General features: G+C 39.7%; 1 protein-coding gene across 8 annotated transcripts in view; it reads left to right on the top strand.

Annotated features, from left to right (window-relative positions):
• The first annotated feature begins 228 nt into the window (after positions 1–228).
• The window catches only part of LOC127859998 (NAB transcription cofactor mab-10-like), a 77,112-nt gene continuing 54,562 nt past the window's right edge, over positions 229–22,778 (top strand). For 6 of the 8 annotated variants that reach the window (XR_008039563.1, XR_008039560.1, XR_008039564.1 and 3 more), the window contains exons 1-10: positions 231–381; positions 1,381–1,503; positions 2,407–2,544; positions 6,875–7,053; positions 7,881–8,030; positions 8,363–8,485; positions 10,013–10,146; positions 13,604–13,721; positions 15,699–15,892; positions 17,131–17,171. Coding sequence is in view for 3 of the 8 variants with exons in the window: in XM_052397677.1 (XP_052253637.1) it covers positions 1,404–1,503; positions 2,407–2,544; positions 6,875–7,053; positions 7,881–8,030; positions 8,363–8,485; positions 10,013–10,146; positions 13,604–13,721; positions 15,699–15,892; positions 17,131–17,171 (1,177 nt within the window). In the remaining 5 variants the exon portion in view is untranslated. Of the gene's footprint in view, positions 382–528; positions 645–1,380; positions 1,504–2,406; positions 2,545–6,874; positions 7,054–7,880; positions 8,031–8,362; positions 8,486–10,012; positions 10,147–13,603; positions 13,722–15,698; positions 15,893–17,130; positions 17,172–22,778 lie in introns of those variants that run through there. The other 2 variants (XM_052397680.1, XM_052397678.1) reach the window with 2 other exon arrangements.

Genomic DNA, 22,778 nt, shown 5'->3' with positions numbered 1-22,778 from the left:
AAAATCTCAATATGTAAATGTTGTAAATTATCGTTCAAAGAAATTAAACGTTATATACACGTACATCTAATTACTTTGTGTTTTTAAAAATAAGTGATGATCAAACAAATATATATCAAGATTTGTATTTATTGATCTTTGGATGAACGAACAAGAACATTTTTACCGACCCTCTCTGCGGTTTCTGTACGTCACCACCCTCAGCATGTATACCGCACGTGGGAGAGTCTTGCCCAATCAACACTGGGGCATCCCCCATGGTCGACCAAGTGACGTCAGCGGATACACTCCTAATATGGATTTCCTCACCCCTCCCATTTTTATCTGCCGGGGACGGGCGACATTTTAAGGATCTAATGTGCTTAAAAATTGACGTTTACGGTAAGAAATATCTAACTACGCTCTTTGATTATTAGATCATTAGGTAGTTAACAGTATTTTGTGGTATTAATCCGGTAGATATCGTGTCGACTGGCCAATCCCCGGGGTCTAGGCGAGAGCATTAGAGGACAAATTATGTGTAGTTATGGGGAAAGTAGGTCACTGAATGTGTAAAGGCGGATATGTCTACATTGACCATCGCTACGTAATATCGTGGAGTCTTTTGTTAAGCTGTTATCGAAACTACATTCATTTGTCAAATGGTAATTTTGTTTAGGTTTTTTAATAAATATACACTTGATCAACACGTGTTGACATTGGGCGATTTAAATTAATGGTCATTTTTTAAATTTAAGGCGTACTGTTTATGATTTTTATAAGTAATTGTACGCATTTTCCTTTGGGATTGAATGGTTATGTTGTTATCTGAAATCGACGCTTTGTGGGTCTACTTTCACTTTCAATTTGTTTTCCCGTCATTAATCACTTGTTCAATGAGAACCATTTGGTTGCCATGGTTTCCACAACAGTCGCGTAATTCGATATAAACATACAGTGTGTGTATGAATGAGCTGTACTCAAGAAGGCTCAGATAAAACCAACATGTATTTGTTATGGACATTTTGTGGACAATTATTAAAAATAATTTAAAGGGAAATTAAATATTAATTAAAATTCAATTAAATATTTTATGCTAGTACACAAATATTGTTAAATAATATATTGTGGAACAAAATTAAAAAGTAAATACTCATTAAAAACATCCTGTTACTGTTATTCGTGATATTTTTTATATCAATTTGTGCTGTTTAAATTGAGTAAGAGGGCTGTCCAATAAGTTTGTTTAACAATGTATGTGATTGAAACATCGATCAATAGATTTGTGATTGAAAAAGTTACTTATTTAATATGCGCACTATTATTTTTTGTAATGTTTTTTATTTACTATTATTGATTATTATAATAGTAAGATATAGCCTCCTAATCATTGTTATTCAGGGAGTTGAAGAGAAGTATTGGTAATGAGCGCAGCTTCGCCAAGCAACCCTTCAGAATGGCAGCTCTACAGGGTTCTACAGCGTGCTAACCTGGTGCAGTACTATGACACATTTGTAGCCCAGGGTATGATCCATGTCTACCAATTCTCTGTGTGTGTTAATATTATCTCTTGCTAGGCTAGGGTTTTGCTGAATAAATAATTTCTCCTCATAATCCCCGCCCCCCCCCCACCCTAAAAACAATATTTAACAAGAACAAAATATATACTAAACCAACAACAAAGCACTTAAAGGGAGCATATAGTTGCCAGTTTGTCCTTCCTTACTTCCTTCCGTCACACTTTTGTTACAGTTTCTCATAGCACCTATAATACTTTACCAATCTCTTTCATATTTTGTATGTAGGTACCTTGCATGGGCCTTTTGATGAGGTTTGAGGTCACTGGGGTCATGGTCAAGGTCACCGAGGCTAATAAAAGATTTTTTTAGGTGGTTATTAATACATAGATTGACAAAGCGCATCATAGGGGAGCATCCATCAGTTTCACTGATATTCTTGTTTTATACAGGACTGATGCACACATGTTTTGTTTTGTTTTTATCTCGTATACATTTCGCCAGGTTGTCAGCAGTATGCTCCACACACTGTGTCCCATTCATATAAAGATACGGATTAGTAGTTAATTGAATGAATAATCTTTAGCCATGGACTGACAAGCCAATTAGAAATACATAACAAAATCCATCATGTTGACCTCATAAATACAAATAAGCCTAGCTCTGGAAAAAATAATTTAATGCATGTGTGTAAAGTTTTGTCCCAGATAAGTCTGTGCAGTCACCAAAGGCTAATAAGGGACAACTCTTTCTGCCTTAATTGGATGTTTGCAAAGAAGGTACTTCCATTACATGAAAAATGCTATAAAAGCCACAAATGTGGTCCCTAATGAGCCTGTGCTGACTAGGCACATCCATTCAACCCCTTTTTCCTAAAGGGCAGTTTCTCAATATTGCCCCTTGTTTTCAGGTGGAGATGATGTACACCAGCTGTGTGAGGCCGGGGAAGAGGAATTCCTTGAGATTATGGCCCTGGTGGGAATGGCAAGCAAGCCCCTCCACGTGCGCAGGCTACAGAAGGCCCTGCAGGAATGGGTCGCCAACCCAGGTAAGGGCAGCAAACCCCTCCATGTGTGCAGGCTACAGAAGGCCCTGCAGGAATGGGTCGCCAACCCAGGTAAGGGCAGCAAACCCCTCCACATGGGCAGGCTACAGAAGGCCCTGCAGGAATGGGTAGCCAACCCATGTAAGGGCAGATAACCCCTGCACATGGGCAGGCTACAGAAGGCCCTGCAGGAATGGGTAGCCAACCCAGGTAAGGCCAGCAAACCCCTCCACATGGGCAGGCTACAGAAGGGCCTTGCAGGAATGGGTCGCCAATCCAGGTAAGGCCGGCAAACCCCTCCATGTGTGCAGACTACAGAAGGGCCTGCAGGAATGGGTTGCCAACCCAGGTAAGGGCAGCAAACCCCTCCACATGGGCAGGCTACAGAAGGCCCTGCAGGAATGGGTCGCCAACCCAGGTAAGGCCAGCAAACCCCTCCATGTGTGCAGGCTACATAAGGCCCTGCAGGAATGGGTTGCCAACCCAGGTAAGGACAGCAAGCCCCTCCACATGGGAAGGCTACAGAAGGCCCTACAGGAATGAGTCGCCAATCCAGGTAAGGCCAGCAAACCCCTCCATGTGGGCAGGCTACAGAAGGCCCTGCAGGAATGGGTCGCCAATCCAGGTAAGGCCAGCAAACCCCTCCATGTGTGCAGGCTACAGAAGGGCCTTGCAGGAATGGGTCGCCAATCCAGGTAAGGCCAGCAAACCCCTCCATGTGTGCAGGCTACAGAAGGCCCTGCAGGAATGGGTCGCTAACCCAGGTAAGGACAGCAAGCCCCTGCACATGGGCAGGCTACAGAAGGCCCTACAGGAATGAGTCGCTAACCCATGTTAGGCCAGCTAGCCCCTCCACAAGCGCAGGCTACAGAAGGCCCTGCAGGAATGGGTAGCCAACCCAGCTAAGGCCAGCAAACCCCTCCACATGGGCAGGCTACAGAAGGCCCTGCAGGAATGGGTCGCCAACCCAGGTTAGGCCAGCAAATACCCCTGCACATGGGCAGGCTACAGAAGGCCCTGCAGGAATGGGTCGCCAACCCAGGTAAGGGCAGCAAGCCCCTCCAGGTGTGCAACCTACAGAAGGGCCTTGCAGGAATGGGTCGCCAATCCAGGTAAGGCCAGCAAACCCCTCCATGTGTGCAGGCTACAGAAGGGCCTTGCAGGAATGGGTCGCCAATCCAGGTAAGGCCAGCAAACCCCTCCATGTGTGCAGGCTACAGAAGGCCCTGCAGGAATGGGTCGCCAATCCAGGTAAGGGCAGCAAACCCCTCCACATGGGCAGGCTACAGAAGGCCCTGAGGAATGGGTCGCCAACCAAGGTAAGGCCAGCAAACCCCTGCACATGGGCAGGCTACAGAAGGCCCTGCAGGAATGGGTCGCCAACTCAGGTAAGGGAAGCAAACCCCTCCACATGGGCAGGCTACAGAAGGCCCTGCAGGAATGGGTAGCCAACCCAGCTAAGGCCAGCAAACCCCTCCACATGGGCAGGCTACAGAAGGCCCTGCAGGAATGGGTCGCCAACTCAGGTAAGGGAAGCAAACCCCTCCATGTGCACAGGCTACAGAAGGCCCTGCAGGAATGGGTCGCCAACTCAGGTAAGGGAAGCAAACCCCTCCATGTGCACAGGCTACAGAAGGCCCTGCAGAATGGGTCACCAACTCAGGTAGTACCAGTCTTTATGCTGATAGAACACAGGATCCAGTTGTTAAAAACAGTTATCAAAAGGTACCCATGATTAATGTTCATACAGATATTTATTTCATGGTCATTTGTAAATTTATCTCTGTCTTACATCAGCAAAATATAATAGTGAACTATTTAATATTAAATATTTGAGATTTGAGCCTTCAGACTGATGTTCATGCAAGTAATGAAATAGAATTTGTCCTCCAATGAAAACCATGTTTAATTTAACAATTATCTGTACGATTTGCACAAATTTGAGAATTGAGTACTTGTTGTACAGAGACAACAGGAGTTTTCACAGAACAATTAGGTTCTGAGCACAAATTCTAATGGCCTAAAACTTGTGGCCTGCTGGTCATTTATATCCTTGCACACACTTATTTTTATGAACAATGTTTATATACTGTGACACCATTTATTTTTGTCAGCACTAAATATCATGATTTAAAAAAAAGACTGTTTCGTCAGCACTTTAGTTCGCCTATTTCTGATTTTGCGTCAGTCAATATCCGATTTGTTTGTAATACATGTCCGCCATAAATGGCGGTTGCGACAAATCGTGGTGGGGAAAAGGGAGGACACTTGGGAGTCCTGTTTGTCACATGCCAATTTAATAGTCTTTTGTTATCAGGTGATAGTACTGGGCCCTTATTATTGTATGCCATTGACAAGTTCATTGTTATGATTAGCAGGACAGAACAACCGTTTAAGAGTGTTTGAAACAATAATGCCAATTGCCAATTAGTCAACAACCTTGAAAAACACAATACACACAATGGGTAATAAAGTTGTTAACAATTAGCGCTAATCATTACTATTGTACCTAAACGAAGTCAACTAATTTGATACAGCTTACCTGCATCCGCGTTTTACAGCAATGCCACGTTTCAGTTAAGTACACTGTGTAATGTGCACCCGTTTGTGTCAAAACTGGATTTCTCTTGACTACGAAACAGACCAAGCGTGGAATAGGTTTCATTTTAATGTCTCATACCTAAGGTAATTTAGTCTTAATTTTGTTTAAACATTGAACAAAATTATTTGTTCGGATCTTAAATTCGTCACTTGGTCCACTGACGAAATAGATGAAAATTAATGCCTGACAAATAATAATGGTTTCACAGTATATCTCTGTCCAAAATCAGCAAAACATAATAATGAACTATTTAATATTGAGTTTTAGAGATTAGAGCCTTCAGACTTATGTTCATGCCATTAACGAAATAGAATTTGTCCTCAAATTAAAACCATGTTTAATTTAACAATTATCTGTTTGATAAATTCAGTACTTCTTGTACAGAGACCACAAGAGTTTTCACACAACATTTTGGTGCTGAGCACAAATTTTAATGGCCAAAGACATGTGGCCTGCTGGTTATTTATATTTCCTTTTACGCACTTATTTTGATACCCCTGAAGGTGGGCATATAGTGATTGCATTTTTGTCTGTCTGGCTCTCTGTCCGTCACACTTTTGCGTTAAGGGTTCGAAAATGTCTCTCTGTCCGTCACACTTTTGCATTAAGAGTTCGAAAACTGGTCATAACTTCTATGTCGCTTTGGATGTAACCTTCATACCGGTATTTGGTATGCATGTGTATATGGACAAGGCCTTTCCATACGCACACACATTTTGACCCCTTTGACCTTGACCTTGAACTTAGGGTCCGCGTTTAGGTTTCGAAAAAGCCTTGGTCGGGGGTATATGTCTTCGGATGGAGACAGCTCTTGTTATGAACAATGTTTATATATTAAGCCCAGTCAGCTGGATTAATTGTTTTAATGCAGGACTGTAAATCGGGGTTCTTGAGTTCACTTCCCAGGCAGATAGCGGGTGTTAGGACTGGTCATGCAATCATTGTTGCTGTCATTCTAAATGTAACTCTGATTTAAGTAGTACAGTTAACCTTTACACACACTGGCATAAATTTCTGAACTAAGTATAGTACTGGTTAAATAAGTATCTAAGTTGTAGAGGGTTACATACGTATCTAAGTGGTAAAGGATTAAATACTTATCTTAGTAATAAAGGGTTGAATCCGTATCTAAGTTGTAAAGGGTTAAATACGTATCTAAGTAGTAAAGGGTTAAATGCCTATCTAAGTTGTAAAGGGTTAAATGCCTATCTAAGTTGTAAAGGGTTAGATACGTATCTAAGTTGTAAAGGGCTAGATACATATCTAAGCAGTAAAGGGTTAAATACTTATCTTAGTGGTAAAGGGTTGAATCCGTATCAAAGTGGTAAAGGGTTAAATATGTATCTTAAGTGGTAAAGGGTTAAATATGTATCTAAGTGGTAAAGGGTTAAATACGTATCTAAGTGGTAAAGGGTTAAATATGTATCTAAGTGGTAATGGGTTAAATATGTATCTAAGTGGTAAAGGGTTAACTACGTATCTTAGTGGTTAAGGGTTAAATACATATCTAAGTGATAAATAATGTTTTCCCTTTCAGCTAGCTTGACATGAACACATTTATTCAATAAATTTGTTGTGTTGATGTAATAATGTTGGTACAAACTTAATTGGTTTGATACTTAATTCAGAGTGCAAACATTTCATGTTTTTATTGGTGGAAGCTCATAATTAACAACTTGAAGGTTTTTGTTTGACACAACATACTTAACCCATATGTTGTTATGACAACAGCATCATTTGACGGCACTGGTCAGCTGCGGCCAACCCCCACCCAGGTGTCTTCACTGACCACGGACGTTTCCCCGGCAGCCACGTCTCCGTGGAGCACCCCACAGAAGAGTGTCAGTCCAGTGATGATGCCCTTGACTCAGTCCCTGGAATCTGACATGTTCACGACATCTGACATCAAGGTAATGTGGAATCAGGGGATTTAACCCTTTACCACTTAGGAACATATTTTGATGTGTTTGTAGTCCCTACGAAAATTTAATTTAATTAAAGACCTTTCTAACTAGATTCAAGTTTTAAAGGCTTCATATCCAACCCTAAAATACTAATGAGTGGCAAACAGCAATAAACCTGAACAGACTGCGAGTAACTTGCAGGTTGTTCTTGTGTTATGCTGTTTGCACATAGCCATTTGTTCTTTGCTTCTGGGAGGGAAATGGTTATCCAGTCATTAAGTAATTAGTGGCTCTGCTGACATAGTTATCTTACATCACGACATATAATGCTCCTTGCATTACTACAACACTCTTTTTTTTGTTGTCTGAAATAATGACATGGATAAAGCAGTATCTGAGTGGCTGATCAGTCGGTATGTTTGACATGTATACCAGTTTTAAAAATGCAATAATTCACCAGGTTTGACAAGGTATGAAATATGATTTGGTGTTTTGTATATTTATGTCACTAACCTTTTACTTCCTATATTCACCAACTTAGTTCAAACCTATTTATTTTAGCTAGATTGCATAGACAGCCTTAGGCTTATTAGAAACGCTCTCGAGTCCGTTTCCTGGGACTAGAACCAGTACTTGGTGTCTATGGGGGAAATCTTAAGAATGCTCCCACTGTGGGGATCAAACCCGTGACCTCCTAATTGCTAGGCGGACACCATCCCACTGGGACCTCGCCAAACTTTATATTAATCTAATACCCAAGAGAGCTGTGCACACCTAGGGGAGGCAAATCTGTTTTACTGACTGTTCTTGCATGCTTGATTTATCTCCCTCAGATAAAGCAGGAGGCAGGGGCTGTTTCCCCAGGTCTGACGGAGGCACAGGTCGCTGCACTTGCTAACAGCGCCACCAGACTCGCCAAAATATTGCCGCACTTTGAGCCGAAGCATCTCAGTCAGAAAAAAGAGATCAATAAACACATTCAGGTGAGATACGCACTGAAGAAGCATTGTTGCTTATTTTATTCCTAAGAAGAAAGATTAATAATAAAAAACGTTATTATATTGTTTATTTAGAATTTATTTATAAAATAATTCATCTCCATGAGCAGATTATAAAGGGACAAAGTTGCATGTGTTCAGTTTGTTTGCTTACTGAGGAATTGAAAGTATCTTATATATTTTGCTGACTTTCTGCATTTGTTTGAACAGGAGTTAAATCTGACGTTTTTGGACAAGTTTGTAGAGAAGATAATACTGACATTCAGCAAATGCTTGTTTATGAATCAATGATGACATGTCTGCATATCTTTGTGCAGGAGATAATGATGACTCCACCTGAGGTCTCTGAAGACAGACTGCATATCATGCGTACATATGCAGCCATTTACAGGAGATTTGACACAGAGAGGGTCTACACCAAGCCCATGTCCATGCATGAGGTTTGTAGACCAACTGTCAAAACACTCTCTTGCAGTTATATTTATGATGATGTTGATAATAACTTGTCAACTTATTATTACAATATGCTACATACTACAACATGCGTTTTTTTAACCCTTCAAGCGCTGGAACCGAATTTTGAAGGCCTTTGCAAACAGTTTGGATCCAGATGCGACGCCACAGAACGTGGCGTGTCATCAGGATCCAAACTGTTTGCTATTCTGATAGTATTCTTTGATTTTTTTTTTGAAGAAAATGCTAATTTTAGACATTTACCAGACGACATTTTAGCAGACGACACATTACCCAGCATGCAAAGGGTTAAGACTTACCGTGGCATAGTGGATATGGTGTCCACCTAGAAATCGGGAGGTCCCAGGTTCAATCCCCAACTAATGGGAGTGTTCTGACGATCTACCATGTACTGGTTCCAGTCCCAGGAAACGGACTCGGAGCGTTTCAAATAGGCCTTGGGCCTTCAATGTGATCGAGCTAAAATAGATATTTATATTTAAATAGGTTTTAATTAAACGAACATGCAGTGTTGTATAAGGGTGTCACGTTTAAACGGTCACGTTTCGTGTTTTGCTGAAAAACGTTTACCAAAACAGTAAACGTTTAAACGACAGTCAATATCAATATAATAAATATTGGGGTGCAAATAACGTATCCGACTAGCCGTACGAAGTATATTGATGAAGAACTGCGAAATCCAGGTACTTGCGGTAAATCCGGGCTACCGAATTAGGCAGTAATTTATTTCTGATTGGTTAGCGGATGGCACAGACATGAACGGAAACTAATGGAAAATCTTCGCTACTTTCCGAAAATCTTACAACTTGGCAACGAAACAGTGCATATGCCGCCATCTTGAAATATTTTAATTGATTGATAAGCAAAGTAAAACACCGTGGTAGCATGTTGAAAAGCAATATTTTAACCAAATTATATATTGATTACATTTTTGCTAGTTTACTGGTTTTTCATTTTATGCGGTCAAACGATAATCACATTGTATTTCATGTGCAAAATACGTGCATTTGTTTTGGAGTGTCGTTTTTGGAAACAGTATTTTTCATCCATTTAATATTATTTTCGACGTTCTTTTAATTATTTTATAGAATAACAAATACACATGTGGTGATATGGATGGTCTGTTTTATAATATTTTATGGTTTTAATATGACGTCATTGCGGGAATGGGATATGCACTGAATATTACTTCTGGAAATAACTATTTTCAGTTTGGATATGCGATGGTAATGATGCTTTTTAAACAGACATAGGGATACCGTTTAAACGGTAACGTTTCGTTTATTTCATTTTGTTTAAACGTTTAGAAAAATCTGTAAACGTGACACCCTTAGTATTGAAGGGTGGAGGGGGGGGGGTATTATTTATTATTTGTCACTACAGTGACAAGCACTTTCAATGTACACAATAGCAGCTTAACATGTATATTGGTAGGTGATACTGACTCAGTGACTTGCAGCAAAATATTGAAGTGCTCTGCATTTTGCCTGCAGATCTGCGTGAATGAGGCTGCAGCCCAGCTCTGCCTGCACATTCCCAACCTGCTGTCACGCAGAGAGGACCTCTTCCCATTGGCCAGACAGGTTGTCAAGGAGAGTGGCTACCAGTACTCCAAGGGACACTCCAGGTGGGAGACATGTGAAGGCAGTGTTGTGACGTGTAGGGAGAAATGTGGGGGTAATGTTGTGGGAGACATGCAGGATAGTGTTGTGGGAGCTGTGTGTGGGTAGTGTTGTGGGAGACGTATGGGTGTATTGTAACAGTACTTAAAGGGACACTAAAAGTGGGAAACATGTGGGGGGAAGTGTTGTGGGAGCTGTGTGTGGGTAGAGTTGTAGGAGACATGTAGGGGTAGTATTGTGGGAGACATGTGGGGTTAGTATTGTGGGAGACATGTGGGGGTAGTGTTGTGGGAGACATGGGGGGTAGTGTTGTGGGAGACATGTGGGGGTAGTGTTGTGGGAGACATGTGGAGGTAGTGTTGTGGGAGACAATTGGTGGTAGTGTTGTTGGAGACATGTGGTGGTAGTGTTATGGGAGACATGTGGTGGTAGTGTTGTGGGAGACATGTGGTGGTATTGTTGTTGGAGATGTGTAGGGGAGATATGTAGGGTAGTGTTGTGGGAGACATGTGGTGGTAGTGTTGTAGGAGACATGTGGTGGTAGTGTTTTGGGAGACATGTGGTGGTAGTGTTGTGGGAGACATGTGGTGGTTTTGTTGTTGGAGATGTGTAGGGGTAGTGTTGTGGGAGATGTGTAGGGGTAGTGTTGTGCAAGACATGTGGTGGTACTGTTGTGGGAGACATGTGGTGGTAGTGTTGTGGGAGACATGTGGTGGTTTTGTTGTTGGAGACATGTGGGTAGTGTTGTGGGAGACATGTGGTAGTGTTGTGGGAGACATGTGGTGGTAGTGTTGTGGGAGACATGTGGTGGTAGTGTTGTGGAAGACATGTGGGGTAGTGTTGTGGGAGACATGTGGTGATAGTGTTGTGGGAGATGTGTAGGGGTAGTGTTGTGGGAGATGTGTAGGGGTAGTGTTGTGGGAGACATTTGGAGGTAGTGTTGTATGAGACATTTGGATGTAGTGTTGTGGGAGAAATGTTGGGGTAGTGTTGAGAGAGACATGTGGGGGAGTGTTGTGGGAGACATGTGGTGGTAGTGTTGTGGGAGACATGTGGGGGTAGTGTTGAGGGAGACATGTGATTCTAGTGTTGTGGGAGACATGTGGATGTAGTATTGTGGGAGACATGTGGGGAAAGTGATGTGCGAGACATTTGGGGGTAAGTGTTGTGGGAGACATGTGGGGGTATTGTTGTGGGAGACATGTGGGGGCGGGCTGTGGGAGACATGTGGATGTAGTGTTGTGGTAGACATGTGGATATAGTGTTGTTGGAGATATGTCAGAGAAGTGTTGTTGGAGACTTGTGGGGGTAGGGTTGAGGGAGACATGTGGGGGTAGTGTTGTGGGAGACATATGGGGGAAGTGTTGTGGGAGACTTGTGGGGGTAGGGTTGAGGGAGACATGTGGGGGTAGTGTTGTGGGAGTCATGTGGTGGTAGTGTTGTGCAAGACATGTGGTGGTTTTGTTGTTGGAGACATGTGGGGTAGTGTTGTGGGAGACATGTGGTGGTAGTGTTGTGAGAGTGTGTAGGGGTAGTGTTGTGGGAGACATTTGGAGGTAGTGTTGTATGAGACATGTGGATGTAGTGTTGTGGGAGACATGTGGGGGTAGTGTTGAGAGAGACATGTGGGGAAGTCTTGTGGGAGACATGTGGTGGTAGTGTTGTGGGGGGTAGTGTTGAAGGAGACATGTGAATCTAGTGTTGAGGGAGACATGTTGATGTAGTGTTTTGGGAGACATGTGGGGAAAGTGATGTGCGAGACATTTGGGGGTAAGTGTTGTGGGAGACATGTGGGGGTATTGTTGTGGGAGACATGTGGGGGAGTGTTGTGGGAGACATGTGGATGTAGTGTTGTGGGAGACATGTGGATGTAGTGTTGTTGGAGATATGTGGGGGAAGTGTTGTTGGAGACTTGTGGGGGTAGGGTTGAGGGAGACATGTGGGGGTAGTGTTGTGAGAGACATGTGGGGAAGCGTTGTGGGAGACTTGTGGGGGTAGGGTTTAGGGAGACATGTGTGGGTAGTGTTGTGGGAGACATGTGGTTGTATTGTTGCGGGAGACATGTGGGAGAAGTGTTGTAGGAGACATTTGGAGACAGTGTGGGAGACATATGGGAGTAGGGTGGAGGGAGACATGTGGGAGTAGGGAGGAGGGAGACATGTGGGGTAGTTTTGTTGGAGACATGTGGATGTAGTGTGTGGGAGACTTGTGGGGGAAGTGTTGTGGGGGACATGTGGGAAAGTGTTGTGGGAGACATGTGGGGGAGTGTTGTGTGAGACATGTGAATGTAGTGTTGTGGGATATATGTGGGTGTAGTGTTGTGGGAGACATGTGGGGGAGTGTTGTGGGAGACATGTGGATGTAGTGTTGTGGGATATATGTGGCTGTAGTGTTGTGGGAGACATGTGGGGGAGTGTTGTGGGAGACATGTGGGGGAGTGTTTTGGGAGACATGTGGATGTATTGTTGTGGGATATATGTGGATGTAGTGTTGATGGAGACATATGGGGGAGTGTTGTGGGAGACATGTGGGGGTAGTGTTGAGGGAGACATGTGGGGGTAGTTTTGAGGGAGACATGTGGATGTAGTGTTGTGGGAGACATGTGGGGTTATGTTTGTGGAAGACATGTGGACGTAGCATTAAGGGGGGACATGTGGGGTTAGGTTTGTGGGAGACATGTGGGGTTAGGTTTGTGGGAGACATGTGGGGTAGTGTTGTGGGAGATATGTGGGGGTAGTTTTGTGGGAGACGTGTGGAGGGTAGTGTTGTGGGAGACATGTGGGGTTATGTTTGTGGGAGACATGTGTGGTAATGTTGTGGGAGACATGTGGGGTAGTGATGTGGGAGACATTTTGGGGTAGTGTTGTCAAGTGTGGGTATTATGCTGTGGTTGTAGTACATTGTGTGGGGAGTTTATTTCTTGGGTAATCAATTTAGTTGGAGGGCATTATTTAGGTTGATGATAATGTTGGGAGTTCATTATTTGGGAAGTGCGTTGTGTCACCAGTACATTGTGTGGTTGGTTCTGTGTGTGAGTGAAGTACATTCAGTAATTATGCATAGCGTATGTTGTGATAGTGATTGTTGTGTGAGTAATTTATCTTGTGCATGTTATGTTGTGTGTGTAGTGTGTTGTCTGTGTAGTACATTATGCGATTATGAATATTTGTAATTAGCATGGTTATAAATTTTTTTTTACTAAGAATGCTTACAAACATGTGAATTCTGTTTGGCTTCTAGTTCTCTGACATGTGTAAATATTCATGTAAAACATATTCCTTGAACTATGCTTGAGGAAGAATACCAATACCATATTATTAAAAATGTCTTTGTTGTATTATGTTGAAACAAATGTCATTATACTATTAAGAGACAAACAGAAACAAAGGAGAGAGAACAAAGTACATACTAACTTGTAATGAAATATGAATACAAAGAAACAAAAATCACACTTATTTCTAGATCCAGTGATTTCAACCCTGAGAATCCCAGTAAGAAGCAGAAGCTGGACCAGTGGGTCTCAGATTCCCGCAGTGACAGTCCACAGACAACAGCATCCGGTGCTCGAGAACTCTTTCAGGTAACTAATTTGAAAAGCCTTGCAAATGTTGGGCCAGCTATCTAAGGATTATCAGGGCTCCCGCTAGCTAAAATAATTGGCTGCTTTATTTTACTTAGGACTGGTTAGAACTGTTATTTCAGTGTTTGTTTCTCCTCTATACAATGCATCTGATTAACTTTGTTGTGTGTGAGGATTGGTCACGAACACATTTCTGCAGCCATGCTCACCTTATTGAAATGGGACATTTTTTGCCACTGGAATATGTATGTGAATATTCTGGTTAACATATTAACCCTTTTAGCACTGGAGCCGAATTTTAAAGGCCTTTGCAAACAGTTTGGATCAAGATCAGACGCCACAAAACGTGGCATCTTATCAGGATCCAAACTGTTTGCAATTCTGCTAGTATTCTTTGAAAAAAATCAAAGAAAATGCTAATTTTAGAAATTCAGCAGACGACATTTTAGCAGACGACATATTTCCCAGCATGCAAAGGGTTAATGGGTTAAATCTTGCAGACGGCTGACAATCTATATCAGTATTCATCTATTTACCTTGACATTTGCCTTTACATTTAATTTATAATGCATAATAATATTTTTAATTTTTTAAAGATTTTTTTTTAACAAAACTGTGTTTCCTGTTGTGAATCCTAAAACTAGTCGAGGAATCTTTTCTATATTTGTTTTTAGCTTGACTATTATATATGAAATATATATAGTGGAGCTATCCTACTCACCTCGGTGTCAGCGTGAGTGTGAGCGTTAGCGTGCAAATGTTGAAGTTTTCATACCACCCCAAATATTTCCTATGTCCCTTGACATATTGCTTTAATATTTTGCATTCTTCTTTACCAACATGACCGCCAACCTATAAACAAGAGCAGACAACTGTATTAAGCATTTTGTAAGAATTATGGCCCTTTTTCCACTTAGAATATGCATATTATTGCTAAATCTATGTTAAAGTTTGCGTACCACCTAAAATATATTTTCAATGTCCCTTGACTTATTGCTTTATTATTTTGCAAACTTCTTTACCAACATGGCCCCAATCTATTAACAAGAGCAGACAACTGTATCAAGCATTTTGTAAGAATTATGGCCCTTTTTCCATGTAGAATATGCATATTATTGATAAATCTATGTTAAAGTTTGTGTACCACCTCAAATATTGTCAATGTCCCTTGTCATATTGCTTTCATATTTTGCAAACTTCTTTATCAACATGACCCCAATCTATAAACAAAAGCAGACAACTGTATCGAGCATTTTGTAAGAATTATAGCCCTTTTTTGTCTTAGTAACTGAATATTTTGTTAAATTTTGTGTTTAGATCCACTTGACTTGAAGTATCAAAGCTATTGCTTTCGAACTTCAAATATTTTTTTACTATCATGAGGGTACTGTACCTGCCATGTTCATTTTGACCTTGACCTTTGAATGACCTTGACTCTCAAGGTCAAGTGTAAATTTTAGATAAATTGCCATAACTTCTTTATTTATGATCAGTTTTTATTAATACTTTGACAAAACAACACTTAACCCGAATACCACAATGGATTCAACCCAAACAATACCCCAAGCCCCAACCCAGAATCCCCTGCCCCCCCCCCCCCTAAATTTTATTTATTTTTATTTTTGAAAGATCATCTAATAAATGACCACACCCCACATTATACCCCCCCTCTCAACCCCCCCTAACCTCCCCCCCCAAAAAGAAAAAAATATTATTTTTTTCCTTTTTTTATTTTTGAAGGACCGTCCAAACTTTCCACCCAAGCTATTGCTATCAAACTTGAAATAAAATCTTATTAGTTTGTTTTATGTCTTTACAAATGTTCAATAGATTGTGGAAAATATACCTGAACTATTGCCTTGACCTTATTGAATAATTTGAACAATTACCCCATGATGGCTTACGTTATACTGTCAAGCACTTGAATAGTCGAATGCGCTGTCCTCTGACAGCTCTTGTTGTTCATATTGTCTACAGGAGAGATTGACTCAAATCAGCAAATTGCTTGCGAAAATCTCACAAAGACAGGAGCAGATTGTGAATGACCTTGACCTTGCTAAGGAAGGTCAGGACCTTGAAAAGGTTGACACATTACAGTCAGAGTTGGAATTGGTCACCAACCAGCACCTGCAGTTACTGACTGAACAGAGTGAACTGCTTCGAAAGCAAAGGTAGGCGGTTATAGTTTGTCTGAATACATGTACTAGTTTATATGTCCCCCACCACTATAGTGGGGGACATAATGTTTTTGCCCTGTCTGTTGGTTTGTTGTGTGTGTGTGTGTTTGTTTGTTTGCATCAAACTTTAACATTTGCCATAACTTTTGCAATATTGAAGATAGCAACTTCATATTTTGCATGCATGTGTATCTCATGGAGCTGCACATTTTGAGTGGTGAAAGGTCAAGGTCATCCTTCAAGGTCAAAGGTCAAATATATGGGTCAAAATCGCTTATTTAATGTACACTTTTGCAATATTGAAGATAGCCCTTTGATATTTGGCATGCATGTGTATCTCATGGAGTTGCACATTTTGAGTGGTGAAAGGTCAAGGTAATCCTTCAAGGTCAAAGGTAAAATATATGGGGACATAGTGTTTCACAAACACATCTTGTTTTCTTCACCCATCATACTATTGACATTTGTTCACCTTAAAAAAAAGACTGAGGGTGTTGTTTTTTTGACAAATATATCAACACTATGTCAGTTAATGTATATATGAAGTTGAAGTTCCCTGAGTTAAGTGAATCTTTATGTGAAGTCCTCCTATGTTTATGTTCATTGTTCTGGTGCCAGTTAGTGTATGCAATTTTTAGCTCGGCTGTTTTCGGAGTAAACCCGAGGAATTGTCGTAGCCAGCTTGTCCGCCGTCCGCCTAGTGCAAAAACCTTAACATTGGCTCCAAAATCAAAGTGCTTCCACCTACAACTTTGAAACTTCATATGTAGATGCACCTTGATGAGTTCTACACGCCACACCCATTTTTGGGTCACAAGGTCAAAGGTCAAAGTCACTATGACCTCTGATATAAAACTTTAACATAGGCTCTAAAATCAAAGTTTTTCCACCTACAACTTGGAAAGTTCATTTGTAGATGCACTTTGATCAGTTCTACACGCCACATCCATTTTGGGTCACTAGGTCAAAGGTCAAGGTCACTGTGACGTCCTTTTCTTCTGACAAGCTTTAATTTATTCAAAACTGCAAAAACAGCTGTGCGTTGGCACCTGCTATGCGTTGCTCTAGTTTTAATTTCAATTAATTTTTTTGTGAAGTTGTAAGAAAACATGTTTGTTATTGTACTAAACATGTCATGGTTTTCTTTCTAAGCAGTTTTGATAATCATTGGCTGTCAGATGATGTGTAGTTCTTTATGCCATAATTCCTTGTATTTATATTTTCTGTTTCAGTTTAGAGGTTTACAATGAGTTGGAAATGTCAGATAGGGAAGGTAAGCAAGGCATTCACAGTTAATAAAACTGCCATTTTTTCTCACATTTAGGGAATCATACCTTGTGAATATGGGGGGAATAAGTGTCATTTTCATTTGCAAGTTTGAAAAATATTCATGTATAAACTGTTAAACAAATTTGCAATTGGCTCTGTCGGTTGGTCTTTATTGTCCAAGAGGAAAAATGCATGTCAAGTTTTAGGACTTACAAACAAATATACCTTAGTGGGATATTTAAGGAGTAAATTTTTTAGGTTTATATCATCTTTGATTTGGTGAAGTGTAAAGTTAAATTGGATTGGAAATTTACATTTCTGGGAACATAGGGAAAATGATAAATAATACCAGAATTTGTAGTATGCTCCAATTCCCTCTTGAAGATGATGTGAAAATTTTTCATGCTATTGACTGTCAGAGGATCTGTATTAGATGACCTTAGTTTTTTACTTGCAAGTAGCATGGTTTTCGTCTGATCATCACCAAACTTCATAGCAAGTGTTTGTTGACACAATGTCTCTTACAAGATTTAAAATGGACTAAATCTTTACTATAACAATTGAAATTATGTTCTTTAAATGATCAATCAACAAATAGTCAAATATGAGCCTATTTAGGTATTTATACTAGGGATGTAAAAGGTTACAAAAATCATAAACCGGTTAACCTTTTTCGTAACTGGTTATTAACCGAAACGCCTTATACGTGGTTAAAATGATTAAGAGTACGTCAAAAATGTCATACCGCTCGAACCGCTCGGTAGAAACACAAGTAATTTCAAATTTGAAATCGCTTGCGTTGATAACATGCCAGTTTCGTAATAAAATGTATTATACAATTAATTTTAATAATTTTGCAAATGAATGCTGTATATTTGATTTATTTTTCCTGTGTAAATGCACAAGAGTAAAAAAATAAAGAACAACACCATGTTCATTTTCACGTGTTATAAACTGTTTTTGGTTGGGCCGCTTATATTACGTTCACGTCGTATCGCTCACAAAAATGGTGTGTTCCTTTGTTAATTCTGTTCTAATTTTTAGCTTGGCTGTTTTCGGAGAAAACCCGAGCTATTGTCATAGCCAGCTCGTCGTCCGCCGTCCCCCATAGGCGTCGTGCTAAAACCATAACTTTGGCCATAACTTTTTAAATATTGAAGATCGCAACTTGATATTTGGCATGCATGTGTATCTTAGGAGCTGCACATTTTGAGTGGTAAAATTTCAAGGTGAACATCATCCTTCAAGGTCTAGGGTCGAAAAAACAAAGTCAAGGGAAGTAATAAGCTTTAAATGGACATAGTTATCCGACCTGCCCACGTATATATTTTTGTTGAATAAATCAAAGCGGCGCAGTAGGCAACATTGTGTTTCTGACAAACACATTGTGGTAAAAGGTCAACGTCAAGGTCATCCTTCAAGGTCTACGGTAAAAAATACACATTTAAGGGAAGTAATAAGCTTTAAAGGGAGATAATTATTCAATATTGAACATAGCCACTTTTTATATTTGGCATGCATGTGTATCTTATGGAGCTGCACATTTTGAGTGGTGAATCTACAATCACGGTAGTGGCTTTTAATTATTTGCTACTAAAAATAGAGATTTGTTAGAGACAATTATTTTCAAGGGAAGTAATTTATATAATTATAAATCTCATATTATATATTTACTTACCAAGAATTGAAGTTCTTTTCACAGTTACTGTACAGATTTATTATTTTGATTATTATTCCCCGCCATAGGCGGAGTGATATTGTTTTAGCGTTGTCCGTCCGTCTTTCCGTCCGGCTCTTTTGTTTCCGGAGCCATATCTTGGAAGTGCTTTGGCAGATTTCAATGAAACTTGGTATGAGTATATATATGGATAAGCGGATGATTCACGTCTAATGGCATTATACACCATCTGTTAATAACAGAGTTGTGGCCCTTTGTATCTGGGAAAAATGCTTTTTCCATTGGATAATAAAGGAGTTATGGCCCCCCCCCCCCCCCCCCCCCCCCCCCCCCGGATTGATTGGACCTTGAAATCCAAGGGAAGTAATAAGCTTTAAAGGTAGATGATTTCTATACCTGCCAAATAGTAAATAGAAATTTTATTTCAAAGTGGCGCAGTAGGGGGCATTGTGTTTCTGATGATCACATCTCTTGTTGGGTCACTAGGTCAAAGGTCAAGGTCACTGTGACCTCTAAAAAAAATAAAAAATCTGACAAGCTTTCGCAGCTGAGCGTGGCACCCATTATGCGGTGCTCTTGTTGAAATGTGCTTTGCCCTTTCAATTCGACGTAAAGTGGGTCATGTGTGTTCAAACATCCGCATCTCTTATTCAATAATTGCATATTTTGTTTTTTGCATTAGAGTTCGTCTGTAGCCGAAGTATTGTTGTTTGATGTTCATTATAATATTAAAAAATGTGGGTAAAATAAAGGACATGAATGCAAATTAAATTAATTTTGAACGAAATGTAAGTTAAATTTAATCAGTACATTTATTTAATAGCGAAGTAACTGAGTATTATGATCTCAAATACTGATAGTTACGTATGTTTGTTTACGTACCATAGTGCGCAAATTTTATGCAATTACACAAATACTAAATTTCACAGTTTTATTTTTTTAAATATATTTAATTGCTGTTTAATTATAAAATAAGTTAATAATTTGCTTTTTTAAATAACACTTGCATCGGACGATAATGTTGGAATCGTTGGACGTCTGTTATAATAATAATATTAATTTATGATAAACAAAAACGAAATTAACTTGAGAAAATTTTAACTATGAATGCAATTCTTGATATAATTGTTACTTATTAACACGGAGTTTTTGAGAGCAATCAGTGTTGGATATAGGTTAACAAAACACCAAAATAAGCCGTCCAATGTCTCAAATGTTTTAAATCGCGAGTTCAATAAACATGTCAATTATGTCTTCGCTAAATGCTCCGACTCCCCGCAGTTTGCTAGTTAATTTTTTGCGAGTCAAACAAAACAATAGTGTCAGTTATCGAAACGTACTCCCTATTTGTTATCACAAAGGTATTGATTTATTGCTTTATTACTTTGATTGTTGACACGTTATTCATTACCGTCGATGGCGCGGCATGTTGTTCTTACTAATAGCCAGCACAAGTATGTCATGCGCAAAAGTAAAATCCTACAATTTATTTCATGAAAAAAACATAATCAAATATTTTGTTCAGGTTAACCTTTTCCCGAAATAACTGGTTAACTGGGCGTTTCAGAAGGTTAACCGGTTAATCTCTTATCTCATCCCTAATTTATACCTTTGAAACACCCAGAGTCGTCATCTGATTCTGTCTTAACCCTTTGCATGCTGGAAAATTTGTCGTCTGCAAAAATGTCATCGGCTGAATTTCTAAAATTAGCATTTTCTTCGATTTTTTTCAAAGATTACTATCAGAATAGCAAACAGTTTGGATCCTGATGAGACGCCACGTTCTGTGGCGTCTCATCTGGATCCAAACTGTTTGCAAAGGCCTTTAAAATTCGGTTCCAGCACTGAAAGGGTTAACAGTTTGAAAATGTATGACTTTGATGATCTGATCAGTTACGATTCTTCATTTGTCAGGAATATCATTGGCAATAGCGTTGAGAAAAAAAAGAATACAGAAAATTGTTTAAAATAATAATTGGTAAAGTATTGTGACTAGATGTATGCTTGTATTTAAATTTCAGTATTCCTATCAATTTTCGGATTTGAATGAGGGCTTTAATAGTTATAGCAATCAGCTGCCCACTATGTGTTCATTTTTAGCTTGACTATTATATATGAAATATATATAGTGGAGCTTTCCAACTCATCCCGGCGTCGGCGTTTCCGTTTCGTTAGCGTTAGCGTGCAAATGTTAAAGTTTTCGTACTACCCCAATTATTTTCATTGTCCCTTGACATATTGCTTCATATTTTGCATACTTGTTTACCAACATTACCCCAACCTATAAACAAGAGCAGACAACTCTTTCAAGCATTTTGTCATAATTATTGCCCCTTTTATACTTAGAATATGCATACACTGCAACTCCGATATATCGCGGAGCGTTATATCGCGCTGTCCAATATATCGCGCTTTGGTTATGACTCCCAAAAATCCGACGAGCATGATCACTAAATGACATGTTTTAATCTGAGAATTCGCTAACTTAAGCAAAAAAACGGTTCTTGCTAGTATCAACACCCCATATTTCGCGGCTTACTATGGCACGCAGTGAAGCGTGAAAAACAGTTGATTAGTGACAATGTTGTTTACACAAGGCTGTGATTGTTTTTAACACTTAGGAAATATCAAATTAGTGTCATTGCAAAGGTAATAATGGCAGTTTACTGGTATATAAATCGTTAAATTTGGGTACTGGTCATGAATTTCTTTGTCCTGATAAAAAGCGCGCAAAAATTGGCGTGGGTGTATTTTTTTGTAAATAAAAATTTCGTAGCTGGTACAACATTGCGATAATTTAATTTCCGTTAAAAGTTTCGTTGTAAATTTTAACAAAAGTACCGCGGTATCTCGCGAATTATGTGGCATTGACATTTCCTCTTAATAAAATATCATTCAAACACGCGGTATCGTTACTGTTACGCTAAGGGTAAATTCGAATCTATGCACAATGTATTTTATACGTTTTTTACGGCAAGAATTTTTCATTTTAGCTGATTCGCGAGGAATTGTACATGAAAATAAAAAACATAATTTACATTTTGGTTTTATGATAAATACACAGATACTTATGTAGTAATAAAAACGTTTATTGTAGAATTGGTTTGCATTTATTACAATACAAATATGCAGCAGCGCTGTATATAAAATGAAAACATTGGGGAAATTTGACAAGTTAACCGCAATACAATAAAGTTAGACATTTCTCGAGTTATATCGCACGCCGGATATATCACGCTCGCGATGTTTGGACCCCACCAACCGCGATATATCAGCGTTGCAGTGTATTATTGATTAATCTATGTTAAAGTTTGCGTACTACCCCAAATATTTCCTATATCCTTTGACATATTGCTTTTATATGTTGCATACTTGTTTACCAACATGACCCCAACCTATAAACAAGAGCAGACTACTGTATCAAGCATTTTGACATAATTATGGCCCCTTTTATACTTAGATAATTGAACATTTTGCTTAAATTGCCATAACTTCTTTATTTATGATCACATTTTATTATTACTTTGACAAAACAACACTTACCTGAATAGAATACCACAATCCACAATGGATTCCACCCAAACAATACCTGACGCCCCTACCCAGAATCCCTTCCCCCCCCCCCCCAACCTACCCCCCCCAACCTACCCCCCCCAACCTACCCCCCCCCCCATTTTTTTTTAAACATCATCTAATATTACCCCACCCCACATTATACCACCCTCTCACCCCCTACCCCCCCCCCCCCCCCTATTTTTTTTTTCCTTTTATTTTTGAAAGATCGTCTAATAAATGACCACACCCCACATTATACCCCTCTCAACCCCACCCCCCCCCCCCCAAAAAAATTTTTTTATATTTTTTTTTCCTTTTTTTATTTTTGAAAGATCGTCTAATTAATTATTGAATATGAACAATTTGTCCATGATGGCT

This window comes from Dreissena polymorpha, chromosome 15 (genome assembly GCF_020536995.1).
Source record: "Dreissena polymorpha isolate Duluth1 chromosome 15, UMN_Dpol_1.0, whole genome shotgun sequence".
Taxonomy (NCBI): domain Eukaryota; kingdom Metazoa; phylum Mollusca; class Bivalvia; order Myida; family Dreissenidae; genus Dreissena; species Dreissena polymorpha.
The sequence above is the reverse complement of the archived record's forward strand: the minus strand, read 5'-3'. Positions and strand labels throughout refer to the sequence as shown.